Source organism: Cottoperca gobio, chromosome 2 (genome assembly GCF_900634415.1).
Source record: "Cottoperca gobio chromosome 2, fCotGob3.1, whole genome shotgun sequence".
Lineage (NCBI taxonomy): Eukaryota > Metazoa > Chordata > Actinopteri > Perciformes > Bovichtidae > Cottoperca > Cottoperca gobio.
Genome location: NC_041356.1, coordinates 4418197 through 4445874, shown reverse-complemented (window position 1 = coordinate 4445874; position 27678 = coordinate 4418197). Strand labels below are relative to the sequence as shown.

Sequence of the window (27678 nt, the reverse complement as noted above, 5' to 3'; positions counted from 1 at the left end):
CCCGCACCCTGGAGGCCATGGTAATGAAGGTTATAACATATCAATGAGTCCCAAGGCACAATGGTGACATTTTTAAAGACAGGAAAACATGGCCACATCTTTGTTGGAGGGCCTTGAGCTGGACCGGTTTTAACTTCCCCCTGTGGTGTCTCCCTGCCGGATGAGTGCACGCTGAAGAGCTAAAGCAAAGGCCAGCATTTCACACACACACACACACACACACACACACATTTATGCTCGTTTTAAGTGAAATACCAATTTTTAAAACAAGACTCCACTCAAGTTAATTATTTTAAACAAATTCAAGATATTTATTAGAGTTGTGCTTAGCATGTAAACAGACATAAAAGCAAAAATGCACAAATGGCAAAAAGGCAAGATGTTCAAGCACAATAATCTCACTTTCTTGCTTCCACCTATTTCACACACAAAGTTCACAAAAAGTACTGCAGAGACAGAGACTGAAAGTGGAGGTGTGGGGTTTGAAAGAGGAAGACATTTAGGTGGCAAGGGAGGTCTAATGAAAGACACTATCCAGTTGCATTATGGGAAATGTGGGATGTTTTTGGAGCTTGACTAATAATAGGGACTAAAAGTCAGAATATCTCAGTTTCTGCTGGTTTGATTTTAACCATTCAAGTCCACCAATTTCATTTAGGTGCACTACTAATTTGAAAATAAGAATAGACCTATTTTATACCATTATGTACGAATATTTCCATCATCACAGATTCTCCAACGTGGACTGAAAATTATATCAGTCGTTCCACTGTGGATTGTTTCATGATTTCATATTTAAAGACTTTATTTTAAAACGTAAAAAGTTGTGATGAAAGCAGCTTCATTTTTGTTAATATTACGAGAAATTAAACATAGTTCATAAAACAAAACCCCTCAATTTGTTAACTAAAACTATTTTCCTTTCTATAAAATGTTTAAATCAGTTTCTGCATTTGAATGCTTCATAATGAAGTTCTAACTTTTAAAATGTAAAAACCATTCATTGCCTTCTGGGCTTTTACCGCTGCCTATTCATTTAAAACTAATAACAATCAGCCGTAATCACTCATTAAGAACAGAAAAAATAAAACTCATAAAAGTTGCATCCCTATACAGAACAGTTCAGTTTAAAATCTCATCGCTTATCTCAACCTTAACAGGGATTTGGTTTGGATTTGTTTTTTTAACTTTTAATATAAAGTTTATTGCTAATCTTATTGTAAATGTAATAAAATACTAGCTGGATTTCTCTCCAGTGTCAACGTGAATCCTGTGAATATCACCAGAAAACTCTTCAAACTAAGTAGTCAGTGTCATTCATCACATGCCCTGCTTTGATTGAATCAGTCACCCATGATTCTCTTACAATCTTAAACTTCTTCCTAAAGCAGCGTCTCTGAGTCCTTAAATGCAGAAGTCTTGTTTCCTCTGTGATAATGACGTGAGAGACTCCTTCCTCCAACTTCTGCACCACCGTCCCTCCATGGTAACAAAACTCCAGCGCCCTGATGTCCAAAGAGGAGGCGGGTGTGGCGGTTTCAGGGTCTCCTATGTCGGTGTAGCTGTCCATGTAAACCTCGAAGGGTCTGAACATGCTGCTGGGAAGGTCCTCCCAGCCATAGCGCTGCTCCACCTGGCAGATGTTCACCGCCACAGACGCGTCCTCGTTGCTGATCCGGCCAAACACCTCCTTCAGCTGCTGCTCGTCTGTGTCCACGAAGTAGCTGTCGCCGTAGCTGTCATACTCCTTGGCAAAGTGCTCCTTAGTGGAGGGAGACATGTGGATCATGTGACGTGGTTGCCATGGGACCACTTCCTTCTGGCCCAGGCACTCCAGCAGCCAGTCGGCCCACACCACGTCATGCTGGTCGGACGAAACCAGGTTCTTCACACGCATGTTCTCCATGCCAGCAATCACGCAGTAGGTGTCCCGTCCTGGGTTTTGAACCACGATACCACCACATCTAAAGATGACACCATCAGTTTGTTTATTTAGGATGACTATGTGACTTTCGAAAGATAAAGGAAGACAATAACCCTCTAATAAATTTAAGATGAACTTCTAAGCAATCAAATGCTCAATTCAATACACTCAGGGGTTTTCTGCTACAGCCTTAGTCAGTCTAGTATGACCAGTATGGTGGCTAATGTTAGCTAATGTAAGCTAGATAGATATTGTTGCCTAACATTACTGATCCACATGCTTGATTTAACTTAACTAATACAAAATAAATGTCATGTTACCTGGCCACGCCCTTTTCCAGCTCTGCCTTGGGTTGCTCCTCTGTGCCGTTCAGGATACAGAACTCCACATCCTCAAACATATCTGTCTCCTTGGTAACCCCGGAGAGGTCCTGGGGCTTGAAGTGGTCGATGATCCCGACCACTTTCCTGGGTTTGATTGTCAGCTTGCGCTTCTTCTTTTGCGCTTCGTTGCCATCGATGTGAAGGTGCCGCGAGGCGAGTTTCCCAGACGCCTTACCGCGTAACTGATCCAGCTCTGCCAGGGTCATGCACTGGTGCCACTCCTTGTCGTCGCGGATCTTCTCGATCCTGGGGAAGCGCAGGGTGCAGTTGGTTTTATACATGTCGCTTCCGACTACTTCAGCCGCCCTGACTTGGAGGATGACCGAGTTGCAGGGTTCGATGTAAACTTCTGGTTTCTCTGTTCCACACAAGATGGATGCTGGTGGGTCATTTTTCCGATAGACTTTCCAATGCTTCGCTAGCTTTAAACCAAGGTCATACAACTCCTTCATGGTGTAGCCAGAGCCGATGCGGCAGATAGTGTGGAAAACGGAGGGTTTCTCGCCAGGCTTTGGAGCTTCGGCAACGGCACATAAGAAATGGGACACCATCCCACCCCGTCTCCCTTTCCCCCAGTAGCCACCAACAATTATCACATCAAGCTCATCCATCAAACCATCAACATATTCTGGCTTTATTTTCAACCATCCCTCCCCCCGCTTGTCAGGTTTGTAGATGGATGAAGGATCCTTCACCATGATCCCCTCTTCTCGGCCGTCAATAGCGTCATTGAGGGCATTCACCACCTCTTGCATGGTTCTGGCATCGACCTTTGGCACCAGGTGTATCCTTCCTTGGACTGGAGTGAAAACTGTCTGAAGGGTCTCGTGGCGCTTCTTCAGTGTTTCCTTGCCAAGCTTCTGGTCATTGACTAACAACACGTCGAAGACGCAGAAGCACGTCTGTAACTCAGAGTCGTCCATGAGTTTCTTGATGTCAAATTTGCTCCCTTTCTGCATGAAGGTTTCTGTGGTGGGGTTGTACGCCATCATCTCACCGTCGAGGATACAGTTCACAACGTGGCTTTTAAAAATGTTGTGGATGTAAGGTGTCAGTGAGCCTGCCAGCGGGGATTCTCCAAACTGCTTGGTGTATTCAAAAGCATTTCGGCTGAAGTACTTGTACACATCCCCGTCTTTGTGCAGTTGCATACGCTCTCCATCGAGCTTGGTCTGAATGTAAAAAGGGCTGTTTCCCATCTGTTTCTCCACATGGCGGATGTTTGCCACAGCTGCCAACATAGGCTTGAAAGCAGAGAAGAGTCCGACAGAGACATCGCTTAGACACATGGAGGGGTTGTGGAGCTGCTGGCAGACCTTGTTTAAGTCCGTATTGACATTATAGAGCTCACTAGCATCTGGGTGGAAGACTTGGAGAACACTTTCTCTGCTGATTCCGAGCTTCATGTCTTTCAGGATCATTCTGATGAGCCACTTTTGCTCGAGAGCCGAGCTCTGGGTGATGAGATGCAGCAGACTCTTCTTCACAAGATCCTTCTGTTTGCTACCGTTGTTGGTAGCTACAGAGTCCAGAAAGTCATTGACTTCTTTGATGCTGAGATTTCCTTGGCTGGTGCACCTTTTCTTCAGCACAAAGTACGCCATGCATGCAAAGTCTCCAGCTTCTCCTTGGGATGTAGTCGGAGCACGGTAGTTTAAAAGTTTATTGGCTTCTGGGCCATTCTTTGGGAGGCCTAATACGTCGATATACAGTTTGGCTAACATGCTTTCTTTGATGCCATAAGCTATACGCTCTCTTTCGAAGGAGGGGACTATGAGGCGCATAGCTGAGTAGAAAGAGTCTGTTGCTTTGGAGTTCTCTTTGTGGAGGGCAGAATGAAACTTCCTCCATGACTCAATGAAATCCCCAAGGATCTTGCATTTATCTGGACGGGGTTTAGACTTTTGGATTTTCTCTAAAGTGGTACAAAGATGAAGGAAAGGAACCTGAGCAGCAACAGAAGGCTCACTTTTGGAAGTTCCCTCCATGGTGAAATCTGTAATAAATATCGAACATTTAAAAAAAATTAGCCTAGTAGTGGGGGCTAACCAGTTCACTTTGCAGTTTGTAAATAGTTCAGTCAATAAATGAACGCTGATGGACAGATAAATAATCAACAACTATTTTTGACTCAATTTAAATAACATTAATTGGCAGCCTCAGTGAGAAAATATCATTAGTATTATGTAGTATTAGCCCTCTTAATATTGTTTGAGGTGGAGATGTTTTAATGTCAACAATAAAAACTGACCTTTGATAATGAATTGAGGCTCAGCCTTAGTATAATGTAATCAGATCAACAATGAGTGATTTGCAGTAGACAAATAACTTTCTCTTTAACACGAAATGAACCATAAAAATACAAATCTTGTTTTTTTGTTCTCACTTTTCTGTTTTTGTCAAACAAGTTGTCCATCCTAAATCAGTGTGATACATTATAAAACAAACATAAAATTAAGAATTGGGCCAGAATGAACAAGTATAGAAAGCCTGAATGTGCTCCATGTGTGACACATATGCTCTCAAAGGTTATATACCAACTACCAACCTTGGTAGTATTTTAAAGAGCACATTAACCAATTAAAATTCAGATGTCTTAACTAATCTTACAATTTCACTTACTATTCAGTTGCAGATTATTCCAGAGATCAAACTTCAACATGTTCTGACATGTCTCGAAACAACAAGAACTCTTTTGATCAGACAAGCAGCAGACAGACTAAACTAAAACACAAAGTTTAACAAAACATGGTAGAACGTATTGAATTCAATACTACGTGAAACCTTAATATGAAGTAAAGCCCCTCGTAGTGGTTATAACATACTAATCGTACATTAGCTATCGTAAACTACTGCCGGTTAGTTAATTTTCAAAATAAAAGTATCTGTTGTCATTTGATGTCTGTGTTGTACAGACGTGTCTGTTCAGATAAGTGACGACAATGAGGCAATATTTAAGAGTAATTTTCTGTTCTTAATGGCAGCCTAATGTGATATTTCGTCCACATGCAACAAAACGTGGATTAATTAAGCGTTTAATGTTCGTCGCGCTTTCATTTTGAAAACAGACCAAAGTGGGAAGTGTTATTCTCTAGCTTAATTTGAGGAACAGTAGCGACACATAAAATATGACAATAACGAAAGACTTTAGTGTTACCTTGCTCGTTTTATCTTCCAAAGAGGTATGTCAGACTTCTCACCAAGCTACATGTTGAACACTTCCTCGTACTCAAAGTAGGGACCTGCATGTAAAACATTCCCCTGGAAACAAGAACGGAACCTTTGTTGCCTTGCAATGTTGATTTGTGTTTTGAAATATTTATTGAATAAATTGCTTGTAGATAAGGTGTCACCTATTGTTTACTTAATGTTAAAAGTCTTATTATCTGTCTTATTATCTGTCTTATTATTATTATTATTATTATTATTATTATTATTATTATTATTATTATTAGTATTAGTATTATTATTATTATTATTATTATTATTATCAGTTGTAAATGTGCTGTTGTGCTGCGTTTTTTTTACATTTTTGTTTATGTTAGATCAATGTATCAAAAATAATTATTTTTGTGATCTTCTGTCTATAAAATACAGTCTTTGATAAATTCCCTGCAGACATAACACTGTTGCGCTTCTCGTCACCAGCAGAGGGCGACACTGAACTGCTGCAGTGCTGAGGAGGTTCACGCAGTGAGCTTGTTTACCATCAGTGAGCTGGTAGTAAAAAGATAGGAATGCATACTTGTTGACCACAAGAAGGTGTTTCTCTTCACTGCGATGATTAGGTAGCACATATTTTGATCAGAGTGCTCTGGTAGCAGGTACTAACAATTAACCCTTGTACCTCACTTAGGACATTTTTAGCGTTTAATTTATATTATTATTATTATTATTATTATTATTATTATTATTATTATTATTATTATTATTATTATTATTATCTTTTTGGCTATGTTAATGCATATGGCATACATTTTGGCAAGGGTGTGAGTTTTACCTCAGCTCCTATAATAAGTCTATAATAAAGTGTCTGGCCAAAATACAGACACTCGGACCCTTAAGTACAAAAATGTTCCCATTGAAACCCATTAAAACCACAATTTATATCCCACGGCCATTACAGCATAAAATCAGGCATTCTATTATATCAGGCTTTCAATATAGAGCCCCAGCTTCAAAATTATACTGATATATATTTTCCACCAGATTGAGACATTTTTGTCACATTTGCCCAATGGGGAAAATGCATACTGGGTTTCCACTAGTGTTATCGTTGCCGTTTTATGGAGCACTGCAATGTTTGATTCAATGCAAAATCTATTTTGTTGCACACCATTGTCATATCCCAGACAGTGGAAAAAAACTGGCATTTTTGTCCTCTAAGACATCATAGCAGTCCCCGGTTTTGGGTCTCTATCCAGCAGTTTAGTGTGGACAAAACAAGTCTATTGTATGCACATATTATTGGTATGATCTACAAGTACAGACATATTTGGCCTGAACATAATAGTCCGGACTGAGTATTTGTTGCCTGCTCATGTTTGAATAACAGCGTCACGACTTTTAACCCCGAGCTTTGTTCCCATTATAAACTTGTTTTGATTACCACACCATTAGGTGGCAGCTGGTGTAATGCCAAGTACACGCCATTACTTGTCAAGTAAAGCAAAATCATGGCAGTGATGTCTTGTTTCCAAATTAAAGTATCTGAGGTGTGTGTGAGTGAGTGAGTGAGTGAGTGAGTGAGTGAGTGAGTGAGTGAGTGGATATTAATAAAGTGTGTCACTGGTTGTTTATTTGAATGCTAAAATGGACACATAAAAAGGTAGGGAAATAACAGCTTGCACATTTGGTGTTTTCAAAATAAAAGACCATAAGAATCAGGAAAATATCAAGAACACTTACAATTTGCTTTGCTGTTTTAAACACTAAAAACTAAAAATATGTACTTTGAATACAAGATAACAAAAAGTCAGTAAAGTATGTATGTATCTTAAGCAACTTATGTATTAAGGTATATTCATAAGGAAGTAGGGGGAAGACCCATATGAGGTTCAGAGTTAAATGAGTTAATAAATAGAATAACGATGGTCATCATGAGGATTTCATCACAGGTAGTAATCACTACAACACTGAAGGATGAAGTGTTCCTTTACTTGTAACGGAGTATGTTCACAGTGTAATATTAGCACTTTTATTAAGATAAAGGATCTGAATACTTCTCCCACCACTGGGTTTATAACACACTAGTATATTCTGAAGCCTTGGTAAACAGCTAAAGCTCCAGATTTAAAAGATTGAATAAGACTAGAAGACCTCCAGTCTAGCAGAAGGACTTCATTTCGATTTGAAAAATAAATTCCGGTTCCCCACAACCCAAATTTGGTGTTGTTCATCGTTTCCTGTGGCCAACAGGGGGCGACCTGTGTCTGTGCAAGAGGAGCTTCACAGGCTTGTTTACCTGCCTGCTGCTGCAGTGGAGGATCCTGGGATATGTGTGTGGAGGAAGGAGGTCCATTTGGAGCTACGATATGCTCCAGCAGTGAACCCACCGTGCATTCACTTCACCCACAAAGCAGTGGAGAGGGAAGCTGGCCGATTTGGCTATGCACTATGCAGTATGTGCATGCACCGGTGCTGATGAGGGAGTGGGTGATGGCGTGTAACCCTTCACCTCATACACACACTCTGCAGTAAACGGCCTGTCATGCTGTCATGCAGCAGGCAGAGTTACATAAGCCCTGCTGGATTTGCTGCTGCACTGCAACTAGCAGCGAGCTACAAGACAGTAAACAACTGACGTCACTGCTTCCGTGGCATGCATCAGAGCGCACTGGGACTGAGAGGGAGTAGGAGCAGGAGAAGTGTGTGTGTGTGGGGGGGGGGGCTGTTTCTAGTGTGCTGGTGTAGGACTGAGTGAGATTTGGGCATGGAAGCACAGGCGGAAAGAGAGAGAATTGGGCAGAGTAACAGAACTAAAATCCCCTCTCGACATGGCCGATGATTAAGCAGGTGCGTCCGCCTCCTCATTCAGAGGGACTTGTTGGTGATGTGTGGCTGGACAGACAGTCGTAAACACTTCATGTCCCCTGCTGCTTGCTGACACATTGTGAAAGATGTTTGCCAAAAGGCTTCCCATTGATTACTCACACTGATTGTAAGGTTCATTAAAGACGTGGTGGATCCAGGTAGAAGCCAATATAGACTTTCCCTGTAGAACAACACATAAAGGGATGGAAATAAGTGGAAATAGATGAGTGAAGAAATACTTTTAAATTGTCACTCCACTAGGTGTACACATGAAGATCAGTTTGAGAAAACAGATGTATACTGTATTCTCTGGAGGAAGCCTTTTAAAGGCAACATCTTTAATACATGCGCTGGGAACCATCACCTTATCGTGGTAGAGAGGTTTGTGTGTCCCTATGAACCTGAGAGCTGTGTTGTCTGGAGCCTAGTGCTCCTGGTAGGGTCTCCCAAGGCAAATTGGTCTCAGGCAAGGGGCCAGACTAAGAATGGTTCAAAACGACTTCATGAAAGAAAGGGAAAGGAAAGGAGAGACCCTGCCCGGAGGAAGCCCGGGGCCCCCATCTGGAGCCAGGCCCAGAGGGAGGGCCCGACAGCGAGCGCCTGGTGGCCGGGTTTGCCACGGAGCTGACCTTATTGTCTTTGCTAGCAACTGTTGTAAAGTTAAATTCTACATTTTACAAAATCTACTACTACCTAAATGCACATTAGGCTATTATTCAAGCAATTTGTACTAAATTCAGTGTAGAATACTGTACAATGAAGTATCAGGCAGTATAGCACACCAGCTGCAGGCGGGGGCCAGAAGGCTAAAGCTGACATACATAACCCACAAACACAGTGCATATGTATGAGAGGGAGTTTGCAGTACAGAATGTTCCTGTTCTGTACGGTGCCTAATGTGTGTTCCCAGCAGTTGTTTTATCAACAGAGTGAATAAAAAAAACCTCTTCGCACTTGCCAAAGCCACTTCTGATGCACCTCCGCCGCCCCAAGGCTTGATTGAACTCCTCACCACATTATCTTACACAAATGTGAGAAGAGATGAGGACAGGGAGATCCTGTTCACCTAAACTGCAGAGCACAAAGTATTGTTTCAGCTTGCAGGGCATGCCAGACATTACCCAGTGACCTTCGACTAAAATTAGATCAGCTTCACACATCGATGCCCGTCCACACTGCGATCTGCCCTCTTTTTTCACCTGTTAAATAGATATCTGTCTGTCTCTCCCCTCCACTCTGTGTCATAACAGCTCTCCCTCTCTGTTATGAAATTGAATTTCCAATAAAATCCCTGACCGTTCTCATCAGACTGACTGAACAGCCAGCTGACCTGTGTAGTGGTGTTGCTCGGTTACATCATGTGGCATAATAGCAGAGGGGTCGAGAGGGGTTTGGGTTAAAGCATGAGATAACAGACCATGTTGCAGTAAAGTGAAGCAGATGGACTCACAAAGAAGGTCAGGGTTAGATTATGTGCATCGAAGAAAAAAAGCAAAAGTGCACTGTAAGTTGATGTCAGTGCTGTTCTTTGCTGACCAGATGGAGGTTTTATTGTCTGTTAAATTGGAATGACTTGGTATTAATTTAAAGGAAAGATCGTAAGCCACCGGAAAGCTTATTTTCTTCTGCTCCTTGTGTCTGTTATCAGCCAACGTTCAGATATCACTACGCCTATAGTTATAGTTCCAATCTGAAGATGAATGTGTTGAATATTTAGATATTGTAATGAACCCCTTATATTGTTCTTTTTAGCATCTGTTTATATATATATATATATATAATTATTGTAAATAATATTATTTCACCATTTATGTAATGGGATTTCATTTAATTTTTTTATTTTCAATAATTTTAATATTTTTTGTTAATTAATATGAATGTATACTTCATACATGTTTAGATTATTATAATTGTGATTATGCATAAAAGTTTTTTTTTCTTTTTAATAAAATGTTGAAAACTCAATAATATTGATGAGTTTAAATCTACAAAGGCCCAGGTGTCATTAGTGCTAATCAAGCCATGGAAAACCATGAACACTATGTCCTTTATCAGCATAGTGTAATTGTATGCGAAAGGAGGTGTTGGCTTAATAGCAAACACTCTCGCCCACTCTTCTCTCCACTGACAACCAAACCTTTCTACATTGGCATTTGCCTATTTTGCTGGTTGTTAAATGTAAGTGCTGCTTTTGACACCACTAATGTTTAAGCGATCATGACTTATTTCTTTATATCTGCATTCTCCTCTCACATGTCAAAAAGGAAAATTGCAGTCTCCGATGGGAGGTGGAGTGGACTTCTATGGACCTTTTATAAAAAATTTAGAAACCAGGCCCCTCGCAAAAATGCCGGCTTTTTTTGCTAATGGCAATTAAAATAAATTAATAAATAGAAATAAGGGAGAAAAAGGGATCTTATTTAGGGATATCTGGGAAAGTAATTCCCTTTGCATAGGCAAAGAAAGGCCCCCACATCTTTTTGAACTTCTCAGAAGAGCCTCTCAATGTATATCATATTTTTTCAAGCTGTAAATTATTGAAAATGTCTTTTATCCACAGCGTGTGGGACGGCGGTGTTGGAGATTTCCACCTTATCAGTATTAGCCGTCTAGCCAATCGCGTTACAAAAGCTATCAGATCAGCATGGAGCCGAGGCAAAGGCAGCTGAGGGATGCCAAAGACAGCAGTAATGGCATTAGGCTTGATAGGTGTCCCAGTTACCTCTGATAGAGTATTGAAAATTGCATTCCAGTAGTTAGGCAGAGAGTTACACGACCAAAACATATGAACACGGTTGCAGGTATTTGATGAAATTTTTCACAGGAGGGATATTGTCATAGACTTTGACTTTGAAAAGTCTAACTTTAGTCCAATGAGTGCGGTGAACAACTTTACATTGGATCAACCCATGCCTGGCACAGACAGATGAGGTATGCACATGTGCAAGAATATCACCCCCAAAGATCCTCAGAGATATCCTGCCCCAAATCCTCCTCCCATAGAGCCTTCACAGAGTTCAGAGAGGTCGAAGATAAAGTCTGGATTTGACTGTAAATATATGAGATCATGCCCTTCATGACAGGGACCTGAGTGAGAAAAGCATCCAGAGGCGTTTCATCAGGGAGGTTAGGGAACTGGGCATATTTATTGCGAACGAAACTACGAATTTGCAGGTATCTAAAAAAAATTATGTTTAGGAAGAGGGAACAATTCTAAGAGCTGTTGAAAAGATACAAATGTATTATCATCCTTGAATCTTTTAATGCCAAGGTTGGGCCATATGGAAAATGCACCATTCAATATGGAGGGGGGGAAAACATGGTTTGCAACTAGTGGAGCAGAGGTAGAAAAAGCTTGCAAACCAAAGTGACGTTTGAACTGGTTCCAAATCCTTAAGGTGGTTTTAACATTTATATTTTTAACATAGGGGAAGGAGGGAAAGTTGATGGGGGAGTGTACTAGAGATGTCAGTGATACAGGTTTAGAGGAGAAGGATTCCATAACCAGCCAACCAAGCAGGAGGGGACTGGAATGTATCAGATCTAAGCCAATACTGCAAGATCCTAAGGTTAGAGGCCCAGTAGTAAAACCTAAAGTTTTGCAAGGCCATCCCTCCAAGAGACTTTGGTCTCTGTAAAAAGTCCTTATGTAATCTTGGAGGTTTTTTGTTCCAAATAAACTCCAAAATCAGGCTATCAATTTTTCGAAGAAATGTTTGAGAGAGGAAAATAGGTATACACTGAAACAGATAAGAAAACTTTGGAAGAGTATTCATTTTCACTGAGTTGAACCTGGCAGCTAAATTTAGAGGGAGCAGTGACCAGCGTTCAAAGTCTTGTTGCATACGTGCTAAACAAGGTGTAAAATTGGCCTTAAAAAGATTTTTAAATTTGCTTGTAACTTGAATTCCAAGATATGTAAAACTATATGGAGATATTTTAAATGAGAAATTATGTAAAGGGTATTTAGATGCAGTTGCATTTACAGGAAATAATTCACTTTTACCTAGATTAAGTTTATAGCCTGATATGAAACTGAATGAGTCCAGTGTGGCAAGTGCGGCAGGGACGGATACAGACAAGTTTGAAATGTACAGAAGAAGGTCATCCGCATAAAGAGAGACCCTCTGTTCTGTGCCATTTCTGGTTATCCCAGTGGTGCTGGGGTTAGAGCGAAGCCCGATGATGAGGGGTTCAATAGCGATGGCGAACAGCAGAGGGCTCAATGGGCAACCCTGTCTGGTGGACCTATGGAGAGGAAAATATTCTGAATGAGTATTATTTGTTCTAACTGAGGCTTGAGGAGAAGAATAGAGCAGCTTAACCCAGGTAACAAATTTATTGTGAAAGCCAAATTTCTCTAGAGTGAAAAAGAGATAGTCCCACTCCACACTATCAAAAGCTTTCTCTGCGCCCAAAGATATTAGTACTTCTGGGGCAGTGAAGGTAGATGGGTTATAACTTGTATTAAATAACCGTCTTAAGTTAAAAAAGGAATGTCTATTTTTAATGAAACCAGTTTGATCAGGGGAGATGATAGATGGAAGTGTAGACTCAAGGCGCAAAACTAAGAGTTTGGATAGTAATTTAAAGTCTACATTCAGCAGGTTGATGGGACGAAAGGAGGCACAGGACAGGGGTTCTTTATTCTTTTTTAGAATGAGGGAGATTGAGGCCTGAGTGAGGGTCTGGGGCAATTTAAGGGAGTCAAATGACTCATTAAACATGTCAATTAAGATGGGGGCTAATTTGTGTAAAAACTTCTTATAAAATTCAGCAGTATAGCCATCTGGTCCTGGACATTTTCCACATTGCATGGATTTAGCTGCTGTAGTGAGTTCTTCAACAGAAATATTCCTTTCCAAATCATCGACAAAGTCAGAGTGAATGGTGGGGATATCGAGAGAGTTAAAGAAACTATCCAAGTGTGAGGAGTCATCTGTGCTTTCAGAAGTATACAGTGATATGTAAAAATCTTTGAACTCATCATTAATTCCCTTAGGATCAATCGTTAAGCCCGAAGCTGTTTGAATTTGGGGAATTTGGTGAGACGATGACGCCTGTTGCAGTTGATAGGCTAGCAACCTGTTGGCCTTGTCCCCATGCTCGTAATAAGTATATCTGGATTTCAATAGCATTTCTGTTGTATGATCTGTAGCTAAAACCTCAAACTCAGTCTGTAAGGAGAGGCGCTCCTTTTATAAATCTGGAGAAGGAGAGGTGGCATAAATTGTGTCCAGCTGTGCAATGTGTTTTGTTAATTTGATAAGTTTTTCCCTCTTCGTTTTCCTCTCATAACCGCTGTAAGAGATTATTTCACCTCCGATATACGCCTTCAGGGTTTCCCATAGCACCGATGCGGATATTTCGGAAGTCTTATTTACACTAATAAAGAAATCTGCCTGCGCTGAAATAAATTCCACAAAGTCCTTATTTGAAACTAGCAGTTATTGAAACGCCATGGAGCACGGTTGTTATCAGATCCTGTAAAGTGTATATTCATAGACCGTGACATAGTCAGAAATAACTATTGCGTTATGTGAAATAGATTTTACAGATGGAAGAATTCTATTATCTACAAGAAAATAATCTATACGAGTAAAAGTGTGATGTACATTTGAAAAAAATGAAATGAAACGCCAGGGGTCAAATATAGCAAATTGTTCTTTAAAGGACTGAATAACCTTAGCAGACCTCGAAGGCATACAACTTCGGGTAGAGGAGCGATCCAGTTTAGGATGCAGCCAACAGTTGAAATCCCCTCCTAAAATAAGGAAATGTGAGGATATATCCGGTAGAGTGGAGAATAAAGTTTTAAAAAAGCCATCATCATCCCAGTTTGGGCCATATATATTGACAAGAAGCACTGGAGTGTTGTGCATTTTACCACTAACAATTAAGTACCTCCCATTTGGGCCTGCAATCACATTTGAACACATGAAAGGAATTGACTTGTGCAATATAATAGCTACTCCCCTAGATTTACCTTTAACTGAAGAGTGGTAAATATGACCTATCCAACTGCCTTTTAATCGGGGCTGATCAGAAACTCCGAGATGGGTTTCTTGTAAATAGATGATCTGGCCCCCCAAGTGTTGAAGATGGTGCAATACTTTGCTGCGCTTAACAGGATTATTAAGGCCTCTACAATTCCAGCTACAAAATCTGAGTCCACCCCCGTCCTGCTGTACTAATTTAGATGTAGCCATAATGACATCTTAAGAGGTAAGGGATTTAGCATAATGACATAATACATATAAGCAAAATGAGACAGTGAATAACAATATGTTAGGAGTGAACGCAATGTTGATAGACCGAGCAGACACGTAGAAAAAACGCACAAAAAAACACACACAAAATAGAACAACAATAAATTAGCAGAACCGTGCCGTGATTGATTAAATTAAGTCACATTCTCAGGAGCAGCGGGGAAACACGTCTTACATCATTGGCGCCGCTCGTGTCTCCACCCGCACATGATATTATGCATTAATATATTATTTTGGGGTCAAGGTCCCATCGGACAACGTGTCCATGATGCATGTAGGTTGAACTCATCAAGCGCGAAGAAACTGGAACAGGCCACCATAAGACAGAAAAAACGAGAGGTCAATGAATGCCAAGCTCAGTCATCATCTGTGTCTCGTGTTCCTTCTCCAACTGCGCCTCCAGCAGCCAAACGCCTGCGATCTAATACAGGGGTGATACATGATAAAACAAAATGGGTCTGGTGCTGCAAGACGGAGACGGCCAAGCATCCAGAATCAAAGCTGAAGCTCATTTCATATCATCATGCATAGGCGTCTTTCAAGAGTCATACGGTGGCCCTGGATGATCAGGTAATGCGTGACAGAATAAACTGCCTCATTGAATTTGCAGGTGACCAACCCTACGCACTTGAGATTAGATATCACCATAAATGTTGGTTGAAACATGTTCGCACTTATCAGAAAATGAGTGATGACGACAAGCTACCACTCATGAACAATGTAAGTCTGCGCAAAGCTCAGACCATCTTCTTCGACCACATCAGAGTTATAATCTTTGAGGAACATGAGCTACGGTCACTACAGCGCCTCCTCCGAGACTACAGCTCTATCGTGTCTCGGTATGGTTTCCCAACATCTGGAGTCATGTCATCCTACATCAAAGACATCCTGACCCGGGAATTTGAGGACAAGATTGGATTCCATTCCCGTCTTCGGAAGAACCATAGTGATCTAGTTTATGACTGGCACTTTAGCAAAAAAAGCCGCCATTTTTGCGAGGGGCCTGGTTTCAATTTCTTTTAGAAAAAGGTCCATAGAAGTCAAATCAATCGTCAAAACATGTTAACGTCAACGTTGACTTCTGGTTTCACACAGCATCTTCTGGGTGAAATCTTTTTTTTTTACCCATCCACCCAGACCTTCTCCCTTTGCGGACTTTTTTCCTCACCTGACTTCCTCCTTTACGCCCGTCAAAACGACCACAAAAAGTTGCTGCCTAACAATAAACATATATATGGGTCGTATTAAGCCTCTTGTACGAACACCTATACGGCTGAGATCGGTCTGTTTTGACTTTATGGATTACAGGTTTATTCTCAGATATCATCTGGGTTGACCTATAGAACAAACATGTGTTCAGAATTAAAAATATTAGAAAAATCATTGAAAATATAGCATCCATATTTTTTACAATCAAATATTGTACATATACACATATAGTAACTCACACTGCGCCCTCGTTGTATTTCTTTAGAATAGGTCACACAGACGTGGAGTGCATTTTAAATGCAATTACAATGCATCTCAGTAGTTCAGGGAAAGTGTCTCCGGTGCTCTTATATAAAGGCTTCATGAAACATGCCCTTGCAGCGTTGGTATTTTTATTGCCAGGCTTCTCTGCTAGAAAGGTCATAAAATCGATCACACTGTTTTGAACATTGTAACTGTAATTGTTATCCATTAGAGTCTCCTTATCCGAGCGTTTTCACTGAACCTGATGACTGCTGCAGCTTTCTGAGCGATAACTTCAGCCAACATGACAACATTAGTACCGGTGTACATCCGCAGCCAAACACATACAGTACAAACGCAGAGAACACAACAAGACTGCATCTTATGCAACAGTGTGCTATCACCAGCCCTGCTTTAAGATGCTCAAAAACAACTCTTTACATAACAAACATTAATGACACGGAAATGTTCAGAGGAAGTGTGGCATCTTGTTGGACACAGGGTTCAAACTTTGATTCCAGCCAGGGATTGGTGCCAAGACAGTAAGCTGTGAACCTTGATCCTAAATACTGTTGAACAGGAACTTAGTTTTGAACCATCTTTTACAACGTATTAACATTCCAGACAGGTTCTTTACCTTCATTAATCTATTTATTGTTTTACCTGATGAAACAACACCACTGCTGTTCCACCACAAAAGGCATCAAGTCCGATCATTTATGCTCCTTTGAAATGTTAACGATAGGGCAAGATCGATTTCTTTAACAAAGCATTTAATGTGCCTACGGGGAACATTAATAAATCACAGAGGTGCTCCCTTTGATGTTGTTTGTTTCTCTGTGTAGTTGGCGTGTTTGTCTTATCTTCAGACCGGGACATTGGCCCTGAGAGCGCGGTGCCAATCTGAGGCACTTGGCTCTCTCTCTCCATAATCCAATGAGCAACTAGAGCAACTACAATCTGCTCATTTGTAAACAAACATTTACTCACAGCCTCTCTCTGGCAGGAGCGTCAGCAGCACTGTCTGCATGTTTTTAGAAGCATCCAGTTCTGTGTTACTGTATATAAAGTCTTAAATGATTAACATTTTAACAGCATTTCATCACAGCACCCAGAATTATTATTTTTTTTAACCATTTTTAATATGTCACTTTAATCAAAGCCTTATAAGTTAACAAATATTTAATAAATAATAATAATAATAATAATTAAAAAATGAGTTGAAGTGTACGCTATATCCTTTTCCGATGAAGCCATTTTCTTCCAAGCCACAACTGGAAGAATACATTATTGTGTGACTTAAAATGTTAGTTTGGATTCACCAAAGTCACACAAATTATCAGGCTGTGCTACACTATGCCTACGAAAAGTAGGCTTCATGCACTGTAATGTGTAATAATAATAATAATAATAATAATAATGTGCATATATCCCACAAAATAAATTGGTATGTAATCCACATAATTGTGAACCAGGAAGTATAAGAGCGACAAGGTCCGCTGAGGGAGGAAGTCGGGCTGGATTAGTGGATCCAAAAACACCAGATTTACACCGAGGAGCTGCCTGTTTATGTTTACGCTTAAAAGACTGTATGCATGTAACGAGACATGCGTTGATGGACATTTGTAGGAGAATGCACGGCAAACGAGGTCTAACTTTTGGTAACCGCTGTATGAGGAATCGCTGAATCGATGGGGCGGGCAGCAAACCAGTTACTCCCGTGGTAAAATTACTGTTACTGTTAAAAGGTGGCTTTGAAGAGAGTATAGATAACAGCTTAAATCTAAATTTAGGATACACTTAAAGTGTTATAGATTTGCTGTTGCCCCCATGAGTTAGATTTGTGTGTGTGTGTGTGTGTGTGTGTGTGTGTGTGTGTGTGTGTGTGTGTGTGTGTGTGTGTGTGTGTGTGTGTGTGTGCGCATCTGCTCTAATGTAAGCCACTTGACCGGCAAGTAACCCAACATCGAGCATATCATTAATAAACTGCATTAGTTTGTAGAGTTATGTTAAAAATGCCTCATGCATATGTGTGATGCTCCATAAACATGGCTGACTTTTCTGTGTATCAGAAAGCAGGTATCTCATTGAACCAGGTTACAATCAGTCGCCTGAAACCCTGCTCACCTCGCAGCTCTGGCTTTCTCCTCGGCAGGACAAAAACAAGCATCGAGTTTCGTCCATGTTTTGTTGGAAAAAAAAACAACAGAACTTTGCAAGTTGACTGCAAAATAGCCGTCTAACCGCTCTACTCATAACACATGCAGACGTGTCTTATTTAGTTGTGTAAGCATGACGCACGACATGAAAGGTCACGCTCTGTTTACAGCACACTTGCCATTAATACAAAGATAATCTCATGTTTATTATGTTTTTCGGACACCTTGATGCAGCCTATCACAGAAAGGAGTTGTTCCTTGATGCCACAGCTGCCCATCAAGTATTCTGCACCTGGTGTTGATTTCAGTATGTTTGGATCTTTGTGCTTCATTTGCATGTTTGCAAACAGCACAGAGTGTACGCGGGTCGCCTGCACAGGGCGGGATTTGGTGGTAAGGTTTTGGGTAAGGCATCTTTGCGTGCCACAGCTCTCCATTAAGCCCCTCTGAATGCGTGTCTCCGACTTTTTTCTGTTCTGTAAGCTTTAGCCTCGTGGCTGGCATGTTTGACGGATGATTTACTTGGCTGCTGTGCACGCAAACATGCCCCCGGTGTGAACTCGGTACGGAGGGTGTTGTTGTGCTGCTAAATGAGATTCCTATAGGTACTAACTGCTCCCACTAATAGGATTTAGCGTTAGTGTTGTGGTCGTCTGTCAGAAGCTGTCATAAAAGTACTTGTTATCCACTTTTAAGCCACATTTTCCAAAATACCCTTCAGATCTTGGTAGTCCAAACCAAACAACGTTGGAGAAACACTGATTTTTTTGCGTGAAACTGCTTTATTCAATGATTTATATAAGATCTTTTTTACATTTATTTAAACCAGCTGTAGAGAGACAAGAAAGCTGGAGAGAGGGCATGACATGCAGCAAGAGGCCACAAACCCCGGCCACTGTGGTAAGGACTCAGCCTTAAGTACATGTGTGGCTACTCCACCAGTTGAGAACCGTAGTTATATAGTAAAAACCTGATGAACATCTGGACCTGAAGTTATCAGAGAAACACAGATTTTTGGCGTGAAATTGCTTCATTCAGTGTTTTTAACCACACGTCTGTTATTATTGTTTTGATTGACAGACCCCTCGTGACAGAAAGTTACATATTGTGCGTGTAACTTTAAGGACATCTTTAGCTCTTGTCTCCTTCAATTGAGTGTAGCTCGATGTAACACCAACAGAAGAATGAATTTCAGGTTATTATGTTTCTTAAATATAAGGTTATGTATGTTCAACTGGAAACAAATGGATGCATTACGTCCGTTATTGTGTGTAACATTGGTTTTACACATGGATCTGTCACACATGTGCTGTCTGTGTGCACGCGTCTGCTTTTGCTTTCAACAGGCTCATGTGTTTATGTGGAAACCTCACAAGCCACGGCCCATTGATACCCGATGATGTGAGTAACAGACTGTCTGAGGGTGTTTATGAGCAATCTGACCCACAGCAGTATGAGGCTGCAGAGGAGATGCATGGGGGCATTCGATCCGGATGGGTTCCATTAATAGAAACCTTCGGAAAGACATATTGATCTCGTGTGCATGTCAATAACACACAAATATATCCTGGAAACGCGTCAGTGGTGCGTTTTCAGCAAACATGAGGGGAAATTTCCATAGATGGAGCTGATTCTATAATGGAAACACACTCTGACTGTTTAACCACCCCCGAGGTGTTTGTGTTTCCACTCTGTGTGTGTGTGTGTAATCCCAGTTATTGGTCATAAACCACGAGTCAGCACACAGTTATCTGAGCACAGTTTGGATGTATACAACATCGTATAAGGGCCATTGTAGGTTTAAAAAAAAAAAAAAAAACTGACCCAATCAAATCATCCTTTGCACTGGGATTCTGCAATAAAGAAATACTCGTGATTTTAGCCCAGGATCACCATATTATTGTAAGACTTTGAAGAGACAATGCCCTGAATTGGGCCTGTTCAGAAGAAAACAACAAACTGACTTGGATGCGGTGATAGCTCTTTATGTTTGAGGAACTACAAAAAAATGGATTCAAGGATATCTTCATGTTCCATACTGTCGCAACTCCTTGCTAATAAGTGCGTTGGCACTCCCTGTTTACCGATCCAACCTTTCAAAGTTATCGTTAATCTGTCTGTGTGTGAGTCAGTGTGGACCTCCATGCGTGTGTGTTGCCCTGTGACCCAGGTAACAGAGGGACATGTACTTTCTGATAGATTAAGCCTTACATAACTCCACATTCCACTCAGCAGGTAAACAAGCACCGGGACTAAGGTCAAAACCAGCGAGGCACCGGCTCGCCTACGGAGCTAGACGCTGGAGGCTGGAGCAGATCCGAGCCACAGTGACCCACATGCATACAAACTCAAGCTGTCATTAAACTCTGTACGGCTTAGAAAGCACAGTAATCAAAAAGAACTGTAAACATCCAGTAAATTGCCACTGGAGTACAGTGACATTGGAGGTCGAGGAATGCTGGAAGGATGTTTGGAAGAATTAAATATGCTGCAAACACACCAAAAAGCCCGATACGGTTTTATTGTAGTACTTCAGTCTCTCACACACACACACACACACACACACACACACACACACACCAGAGTTTAGTTTGTCCTTTCTGGGCTACCGTAGTACATGACGGTGCAACATGGCGGACTCTGTGGAAGAGGACCCGCTCCCTATGTAGATATAAAGTGTTCATTCTAAAGAAACAAAAACACAATCCTTAGTTTCAGGTGATTTCACCCTAATGAAAACTTAATGTGAATATTATATTACATTTCTGCCCATATATCCCCCTAAATCCTACACGCTGGACCTTTTAGGAAAACTCCTGAATGCCACCACTGGTCAGATTGCCTTTTGAAGAAAAGCTTTAGACACTTTGGAGATACACTTATTTTCTTTTTTTGCAGAGAGTTTGATGAGAAGATCAATACAACTCTCAGTGTGTATTTGTGTATGTTTTCATAGTCCTATCAGTCCAAGAAAGTCCTACTACGGCCCTGTGGCGGAGCTGTGGCCAGTAAAAGGTTAAATACCAGAAGCAGATGGATTTAGATAGTTTCCTCATTTGGCCATACAGTGAGCAAAATTCATAAAGTCCGGGTTTAAAAAGGAATTTGAAATATGCACATAAAGTCTGCAGTCTAAAAGGAGTGAGCATGAAATAATGATCCTCTTCACTTATTTACCGGCAACACACTCGCGCTAATGGAAAGATAAGACGAGATAAACTTTACTGAACCCTGAGGGAAAAGTCAGAGCTGCTGCCGTGAAACGAAACTTTAGAAGAGGCTTTGACAGACGCAGACAGTCGGGTTACATTACAAGACACCAAGCTGATTACATTCATGTTAAATACATACATGGTCCTCATGCAGACGTCAGCATTTAAGCATTACTCGGAGTGTTAAGGTTAAAGTCTTGAATGCATACTGACACACACTTACAGGCTCAGCGTCTGCCACGGTGCTGGTTTCACAGCTTTCCTTTACAGATGCAGGAGCCTCACTAATACAGTTAAAGGGATAAGATTAGAGGAATGTAAAGGGGAGAACACAAGATCTGGACTCGGGCCAAAACTGGATGGACGACACTGTAGGCCATACATAGCACGCTCCGAGTCTCTCGGACAAGGGCTAAACATTTAATTTGTTCTTCTCTGAGCACTTTGTAACATCGTGTGTGAAATAATACAATCCCGATGGAAATAAAGCTTTAAAAACCTTAGCTTAGAAAAGACTGATTGGCAGTCAAACACTCTGACACGCAAACAGGTTTCAAGATAAAAGGTGTGTGTTTATCAGTTTGTGTGCCTCCATGTCAGTTTTTTTTAATCAAAATTCATTTTTTGCAAGATATTAAAATATACCTCCACGGTATTGGTTTTGATGTATTTGGTTAAAACTGTCTGTGATGAAAAGAAGAAATTAAAAATCACTCAACAGTATATTTGTGTTTTCCAGAAGGGGAGAGTTTTCAGTTATGTATTTTTGGTGCTGTAATTTCATTGGCGCAATATCTGTGTCAGTAAGCAATAAAAATGTGCTGCATTCATGTGGTGTTGGAAGAAATCTGAAAAATTAGTAGCTCGGAAAGTCGGTGACAATTTTGGAACACAACTTGCTGAGTTGACGTAATATTACGCAGAAACATGGCTACAAGTAAATGTTGGGTTGATGTAAGAAACTTTTTATCACGTCTGAATTCGGACTTCATCATGGGCAAAAAATGCAGAGTAAAAGTAGTGCTAGTGCAGCTAAGAATAAAATATAAATAATTCAGAGTGAATTAGATTTATGCATGATTCTGTAAAAACCAACGTGTGTGTCTGTGTTTGAATGCATTTTGTAGCTTTTAGGTCACAGTATCATCCCAAATCCAGTGAGTCAGATCGGTTGTGTGCTGAGGGCCGCCCTCAATATTAAACGGCCATGCTCCGCATTATAGGCTTAAGCTAATGCTTCATTAGCATCAGTGTCTCACTGACGCCGCTCTGAAACAGCTTCCTCCTCCACTACAGAGGACCTGTTAGCATCACCGCCAACCGAGCAAAGCCGGAGGAGAGTGGAGCATGTGACGCACAAGTAAAAAGGCATGTCACGTCACATGCTGCACAGAAATACTGGAGGTATAGTATGTACACAGTGAAACACACAGCTATATAAGCAGATAAGAAATGTTATGTGTTCCAGATCTTAATGTCAATTAAGATCCGTCTAGATTACTCGAGGATTTGTTCACATCAAGCACAAATTACCTCACACATGAAAGCTGCACGTTAGGAGTAAGAACATCATACACACCCACAACAGGAAACAACCCAGAATACAGAGAACAAACTGTGATCACACATCGCGAGGTGTCTTTAGTAATTATCTCCGAAAAGGCTCTTTAAGGATCTCTTTACAGCTCTGTGTCTTTAATGTTGTTTGCTCTCAGGCAGTAGTTTAGATGGAAACATGGATAAAAGGCTTTATGAGCATCATTGTATGTGTGCTTCAAAGTCACCTTAACTCCTAATCTCGCCTTGCGTGTTTAGTTTTTTGATTGTGACGGAAAATGACGTGCTTAAAACTCAGATGCCATGCAGAGGCAGTGTTTCCTGACACGTGTGGATCAGAGGGCAAACTGTGTGTGATGGATTTTTATGCCGCTTTTATTAATTTAAAGAGATTCGTAGAAATTACAGGAAATAAAGTCTTTTTATGATAATGATGGATTCAATTACTTAAAAAATAATGTGGTCCTTGAGCCTTTTAGCCAAAACCGGCCCGCCAGAGGGTCCAATCCGGCCCGCTGGATGACTTTGAAGTGTAAGAATGAGTTGTTTTGATCATAAAGTAAAATACTGTTCCAGATACCAGTGACAAAATGTTTTGTGTCTTTGTAGATACAATGTGATCTGTAAGTTGTAAAGCACATGTGTAAATGATAAACTGGAGGCATAATATTGTTGAAATTGCACCTTTTTTTAGAACGAAGGGAAACGTTGTGAGTTGTCGTATTTATAGGTTATTATGCAGTGATTTTACTGGTCCAGCCCACTTGAGATCAAATTGTGCCGCATGTGGCCCCTGAACTAAAATGAGTTTGACACCCCAGGTCTAGACTGAACTATCTCAACAACTGTTCGATGGACTGCCACATGTTGTACGGATATTAATGACGATGAATCCTACTGATGTGAGCCCCTTACTTTTCCAGCACCAAGAGCAGGGTTGACCTTTTTGGCATGTAGTAAAATGTCACCACAACTATTAGATGGATTGCTTTGAAATTCGGACCCAAGCCAAAATACAAACAAACAATCAAAACGTAATGTTATCCGGACCGTACAGCCACAGTGAACACAGATATCTAAGCCCCACGTGAAGATTATAAGATCGTGTAGTAGCATAGTGATATTTAAACCGGCTCTCAGAGATCAGCAGTCCGGTGAAATGAACTGACTGTCAGACTGACGGGCTTACACAATAAATATATCAACACTAGAAGAGAGATTTGATTTGAGATTGTATGGACGCAGTAGTAGAGGTGAAATACTGCCTCCTTATTTATGTGGAGCAGGTGGCTCTAAATTACACATTGAACCTTTAATGGACCAAGGGATCAATAATAATATATGATCAATTATAATGTAGTGGAGTTAAAAGATTTGCCTCTGAATTTTAGTGGATAAGAAGTAGCGTGAAATGGAAATACTCAAATAAAGTACCTTAAATATGTACTTATGTTCAGTACTTGAGTAAATGTACTAGTTACTGTCCACTGCTGGCTGTAGGTCTAGACTACTGTTCAGACACAAACAGCTAAAAAGAGCAACAAAGATATACAGTCTCTGTCAGCTAGTTCCTTCTAATTACTGCTAAATAACAGACTGAACCTACAAATGAACAAAAAACAAGAAATAAGTCCAGCTGTGTTTCAGTCAGCAACATACTGCACGACAAACTGTTCTAGAACAATATAACACTGAGATGTAATGCAGAAAAACATCATTGCGTGATGAAACAGAAAGTTTAAACTTAACTAATCTTAACTATTTATCTTTCAGACGCCGACGGCTACAAACCATCAGGATTCCTTTTCAACAGCCTGAGCGTGTAAAGTAAATAGCTTGAAACGAGTCATCCTTTCAACATTTAAAGGTTGCACTAACCATATATGTAAATCAGGGTAAAGGTGTAGCTATAAGCAAGCATTTCATTGGTCTGTGAGCCCAATGTGTGTTCACATGATGAGCCTGAGGGAGACAGTGACTCATAAAGGCTTCAATTTAAAGCCTTTAATGGCCTGTTTTTCTCATCTACAGTACTTACACACTGATGGAACTGATACTTCTGTTTGACATATATGAGGAATGTTCTATTTGGTTTGTGTCTTACAAGTCAGTTCAAAGCTTTCAGTAGTGCTGTGGTTGTAGATTTAAAATGATGTCTCCAGTTTTTGGCACTGTCATCTGGTTGTTTTTGTAACATTTCAAAACTGATTTTAGCTTTATGTAATGTTGCTGTAAGTCAATTGTGTCATCCTGAAGTCTGAAATATAACACTTTGATACATTTATAATAAACTAGTAAATTAAAACAGACAAAAACACATTCACAATCTGTGGTTCTTATATGTGTCTGTTAAATATTAATCTAGAGCCAAGGGTGGTTATCTGAACTTAGCATAAAGATTGGAAGCAGTGCAAAACAGCTAGCTGGCTCTGTCCAAAGTAAATGGTTTTGCCTATCAGTCCCTCTAAACTTAACAAATGATCACAGTATAGGTTGTTCGTTTAATTTGTACGAAACTAAATTTAAAACAACATGTGGGTTTTATGGAGAGGACATTTGGACAGAGCTAGGTTAGCTGTTTCCCCGTGCTTCTAGTCGTTGCTAAGCTAACGACCTCTTGGCTCCAGCTTCATACTTAACAGACAGAGATGAGAGTGGTAGCAATCTTTTCATCCAACACAAATTGGAATTTTCTCAAAATGTCAAACTTTTCCAATCACATACAGAACTATGAATTTTATTTGCAGAAGAAATACAACCATCTGATTAATTGATCGCATGTTAGCCTAGCTGATAGAGTCTACATCAGTGTAGTCATGCTAGCTTTTAGCTTCCTAGATATGTTTTATCACTTCCTTTGTTGCTAACTTCCTGCTTACTTCTCAATATCCGAACCTCCAGGGGCAACGGCCAATATTTTTAGGTTCTGGTGTAGCCGAGACTTCCTGTTCAATGCACTGGTCATTGCTTACAATCCAATTAGCAACTTGAGACGTGAGAATGGAGTTGATGTTGAGAGACAACTTCTACCACCGGATGGTTTGACAAGTAGCCAGTTTACAAGAGCATTTTAAGCTAATAAAAAGTTGCTCTCCACACAGACTGTTTACCTGCATGCAACCAAAGACTGCTAAAACGTGATTGTTCAATACTACTGACTACAAATGGACAGGACTAAAAAGGGAAACCAGAATGCTCCCGATAACAAAATCTTGTCCTGTTGCCAATACATTCTGCATTCATATGTAGATATCTGTTTATAGACATTACTTACTTCTTAAATATTTGGCTCTGCCCTGAGATTCAACTCAATCAGTGAGTTGACAAACTAAAATTGAAGCCTGAAAAAGCTTTCCAGCTTGACGTAATCGGGTACACGTCATGTTTTGCTACGAACAGAAGCAGGGGAGTATGGGAGAAACTAACATTTAATGCTGCCTACATCACTTGCTTTCAGCAAACTAGATATCATAACAACTCATCAAAAGAAACGAATATGAATCGACTTGTGTCTGGCTCTTTTACAACAGAGTAATACCAGATCATTTCCGTTGCAAAACATGTTTACGAGCTGCGAGAGTGTGTCGGCTGATAAGACGGCATGTGGACCAGCAGGCTGGAGTCTTCCACTTCACTGCCAGCGTGGTAAACAGCAGCAGGAGTGTTTGTGAGCAGTGGGCGGGACCTGAGCTCCACATGCTGTCCAAACACGTGGAGTCTGAATACCATGGACCAAGAATACAGAGCTGCAGAGACTTTCCATCGACACACGCACACACAAAGTCACATGCATGTGCAGGCTCCTTCTCCGACAGAAATGTGCAATGTTCTTGACCTTTTTTAATATATCTGTCAACCCTCTTCATCTAAATCTTTTCACAAATTTTAACTATTAAGAATCTTAAGAGACAATGAAAAGATTTAAGCTCGAGTCAAACAAAGCAGGCTCAAGCTCTAGACAATACAAGTGTTACCACTCGCGGTCTGTAAGGCTCTCAAGCAGACAACTCAACCCAGAAACTTTCATTGGCATTGCAGCAAGAATTCAAACATGACAGTTCAAAATGAAAAATGCTCAGTCTTCAGATATTAAGCCAAGCATACAGATTTTTTCCCTGGGGCAGCTTTCTGTCTGGGCAAGCATGTAGAAGTGATGGCTGATAAAAGCCAAAGAGGTTCAGAGAGAATGCATCAGGGCTGATTGACCCGTTGACCTTCATGTAACGTAGAGTGCTGGTGTTGCTTTAGGAGAAAGAGGCAAAGAGAGTGCAGGCTGTTAACTGATCAAGATACTCTCTGACCGAATGACCTCTCACTCTTACTACAGATCTCTCTCTGCTTTCTGACAAGTTTGAAACAAACAAGCCAGAAGAGAAGTGAACAATGCAAAGTCACCAGCAGCACTTTTCCAACTGCAACCTGGTGTTATCTATAATATCCCCAGAGGACGAATCCAATCATTTTTGGTGATGTAGTTTCCATCAATAGGATGTTTACATTTGCGATTTTGATTGGATGATTCCATGAAATTTGATACTCACCTTCATGTCCCCCTCCGGATAAATCGGATCTTCTCACATTAACCATTTCTTTTTTTGACATGTCATTGCAGGGTAAACACAGGTGCAATAAATTACATTAATTATGGCTCTGTTCTATTTTAGGTGAACCAGGGCCCTGTTGTTGTGT

At 40.6% G+C, this 27678-nt stretch overlaps 1 protein-coding gene across 3 annotated transcripts; it reads right to left on the bottom strand.

Moving 5' to 3' along the window:
* Nucleotides 1-287: 287 nt before the first annotated feature.
* lig4 (ligase IV, DNA, ATP-dependent) lies at nt 288-27678 on the bottom strand. Of its 3 annotated transcripts, none has more exons than XM_029450973.1 (3): nt 27531-27678; nt 2245-4303; nt 288-1964 (listed from the first exon to the last, which is right to left on the bottom strand). In XM_029450973.1, the coding sequence occupies exons 1-3, from the start codon at nt 27589-27591 to the stop codon at nt 1295-1297; spliced, it is 2790 nt and encodes a 929-aa protein (XP_029306833.1). In that variant the 5' UTR covers nt 27592-27678; the 3' UTR covers nt 288-1294. The 3 variants fall into 3 exon arrangements, with proteins under 3 accessions (XP_029306833.1, XP_029306849.1, XP_029306842.1); XM_029450989.1 differs by lacking the exon at nt 27531-27678 and adding an exon at nt 5465-5593; XM_029450982.1 differs by lacking the exon at nt 27531-27678 and adding an exon at nt 4930-5128.

Coding starts and splice junctions, on each gene's coding strand:
- lig4 (XM_029450973.1), bottom strand. CDS start 27,591: ATGTCAAAAAAAGAAATGGTTAATGTGAGAAGATCCGATTTATCCGGA. Junction 4,304..27,530: donor ATCCGGAGGGGGACATGAAG/GTGAGTATCAAA, acceptor TATTTATTACAG/ATTTCACCATGGAGGGAACT. Junction 1,965..2,244: donor CTGGAAAAGGGCGTGGCCAG/GTAACATGACAT, acceptor TGTCATCTTTAG/ATGTGGTGGTATCGTGGTTC.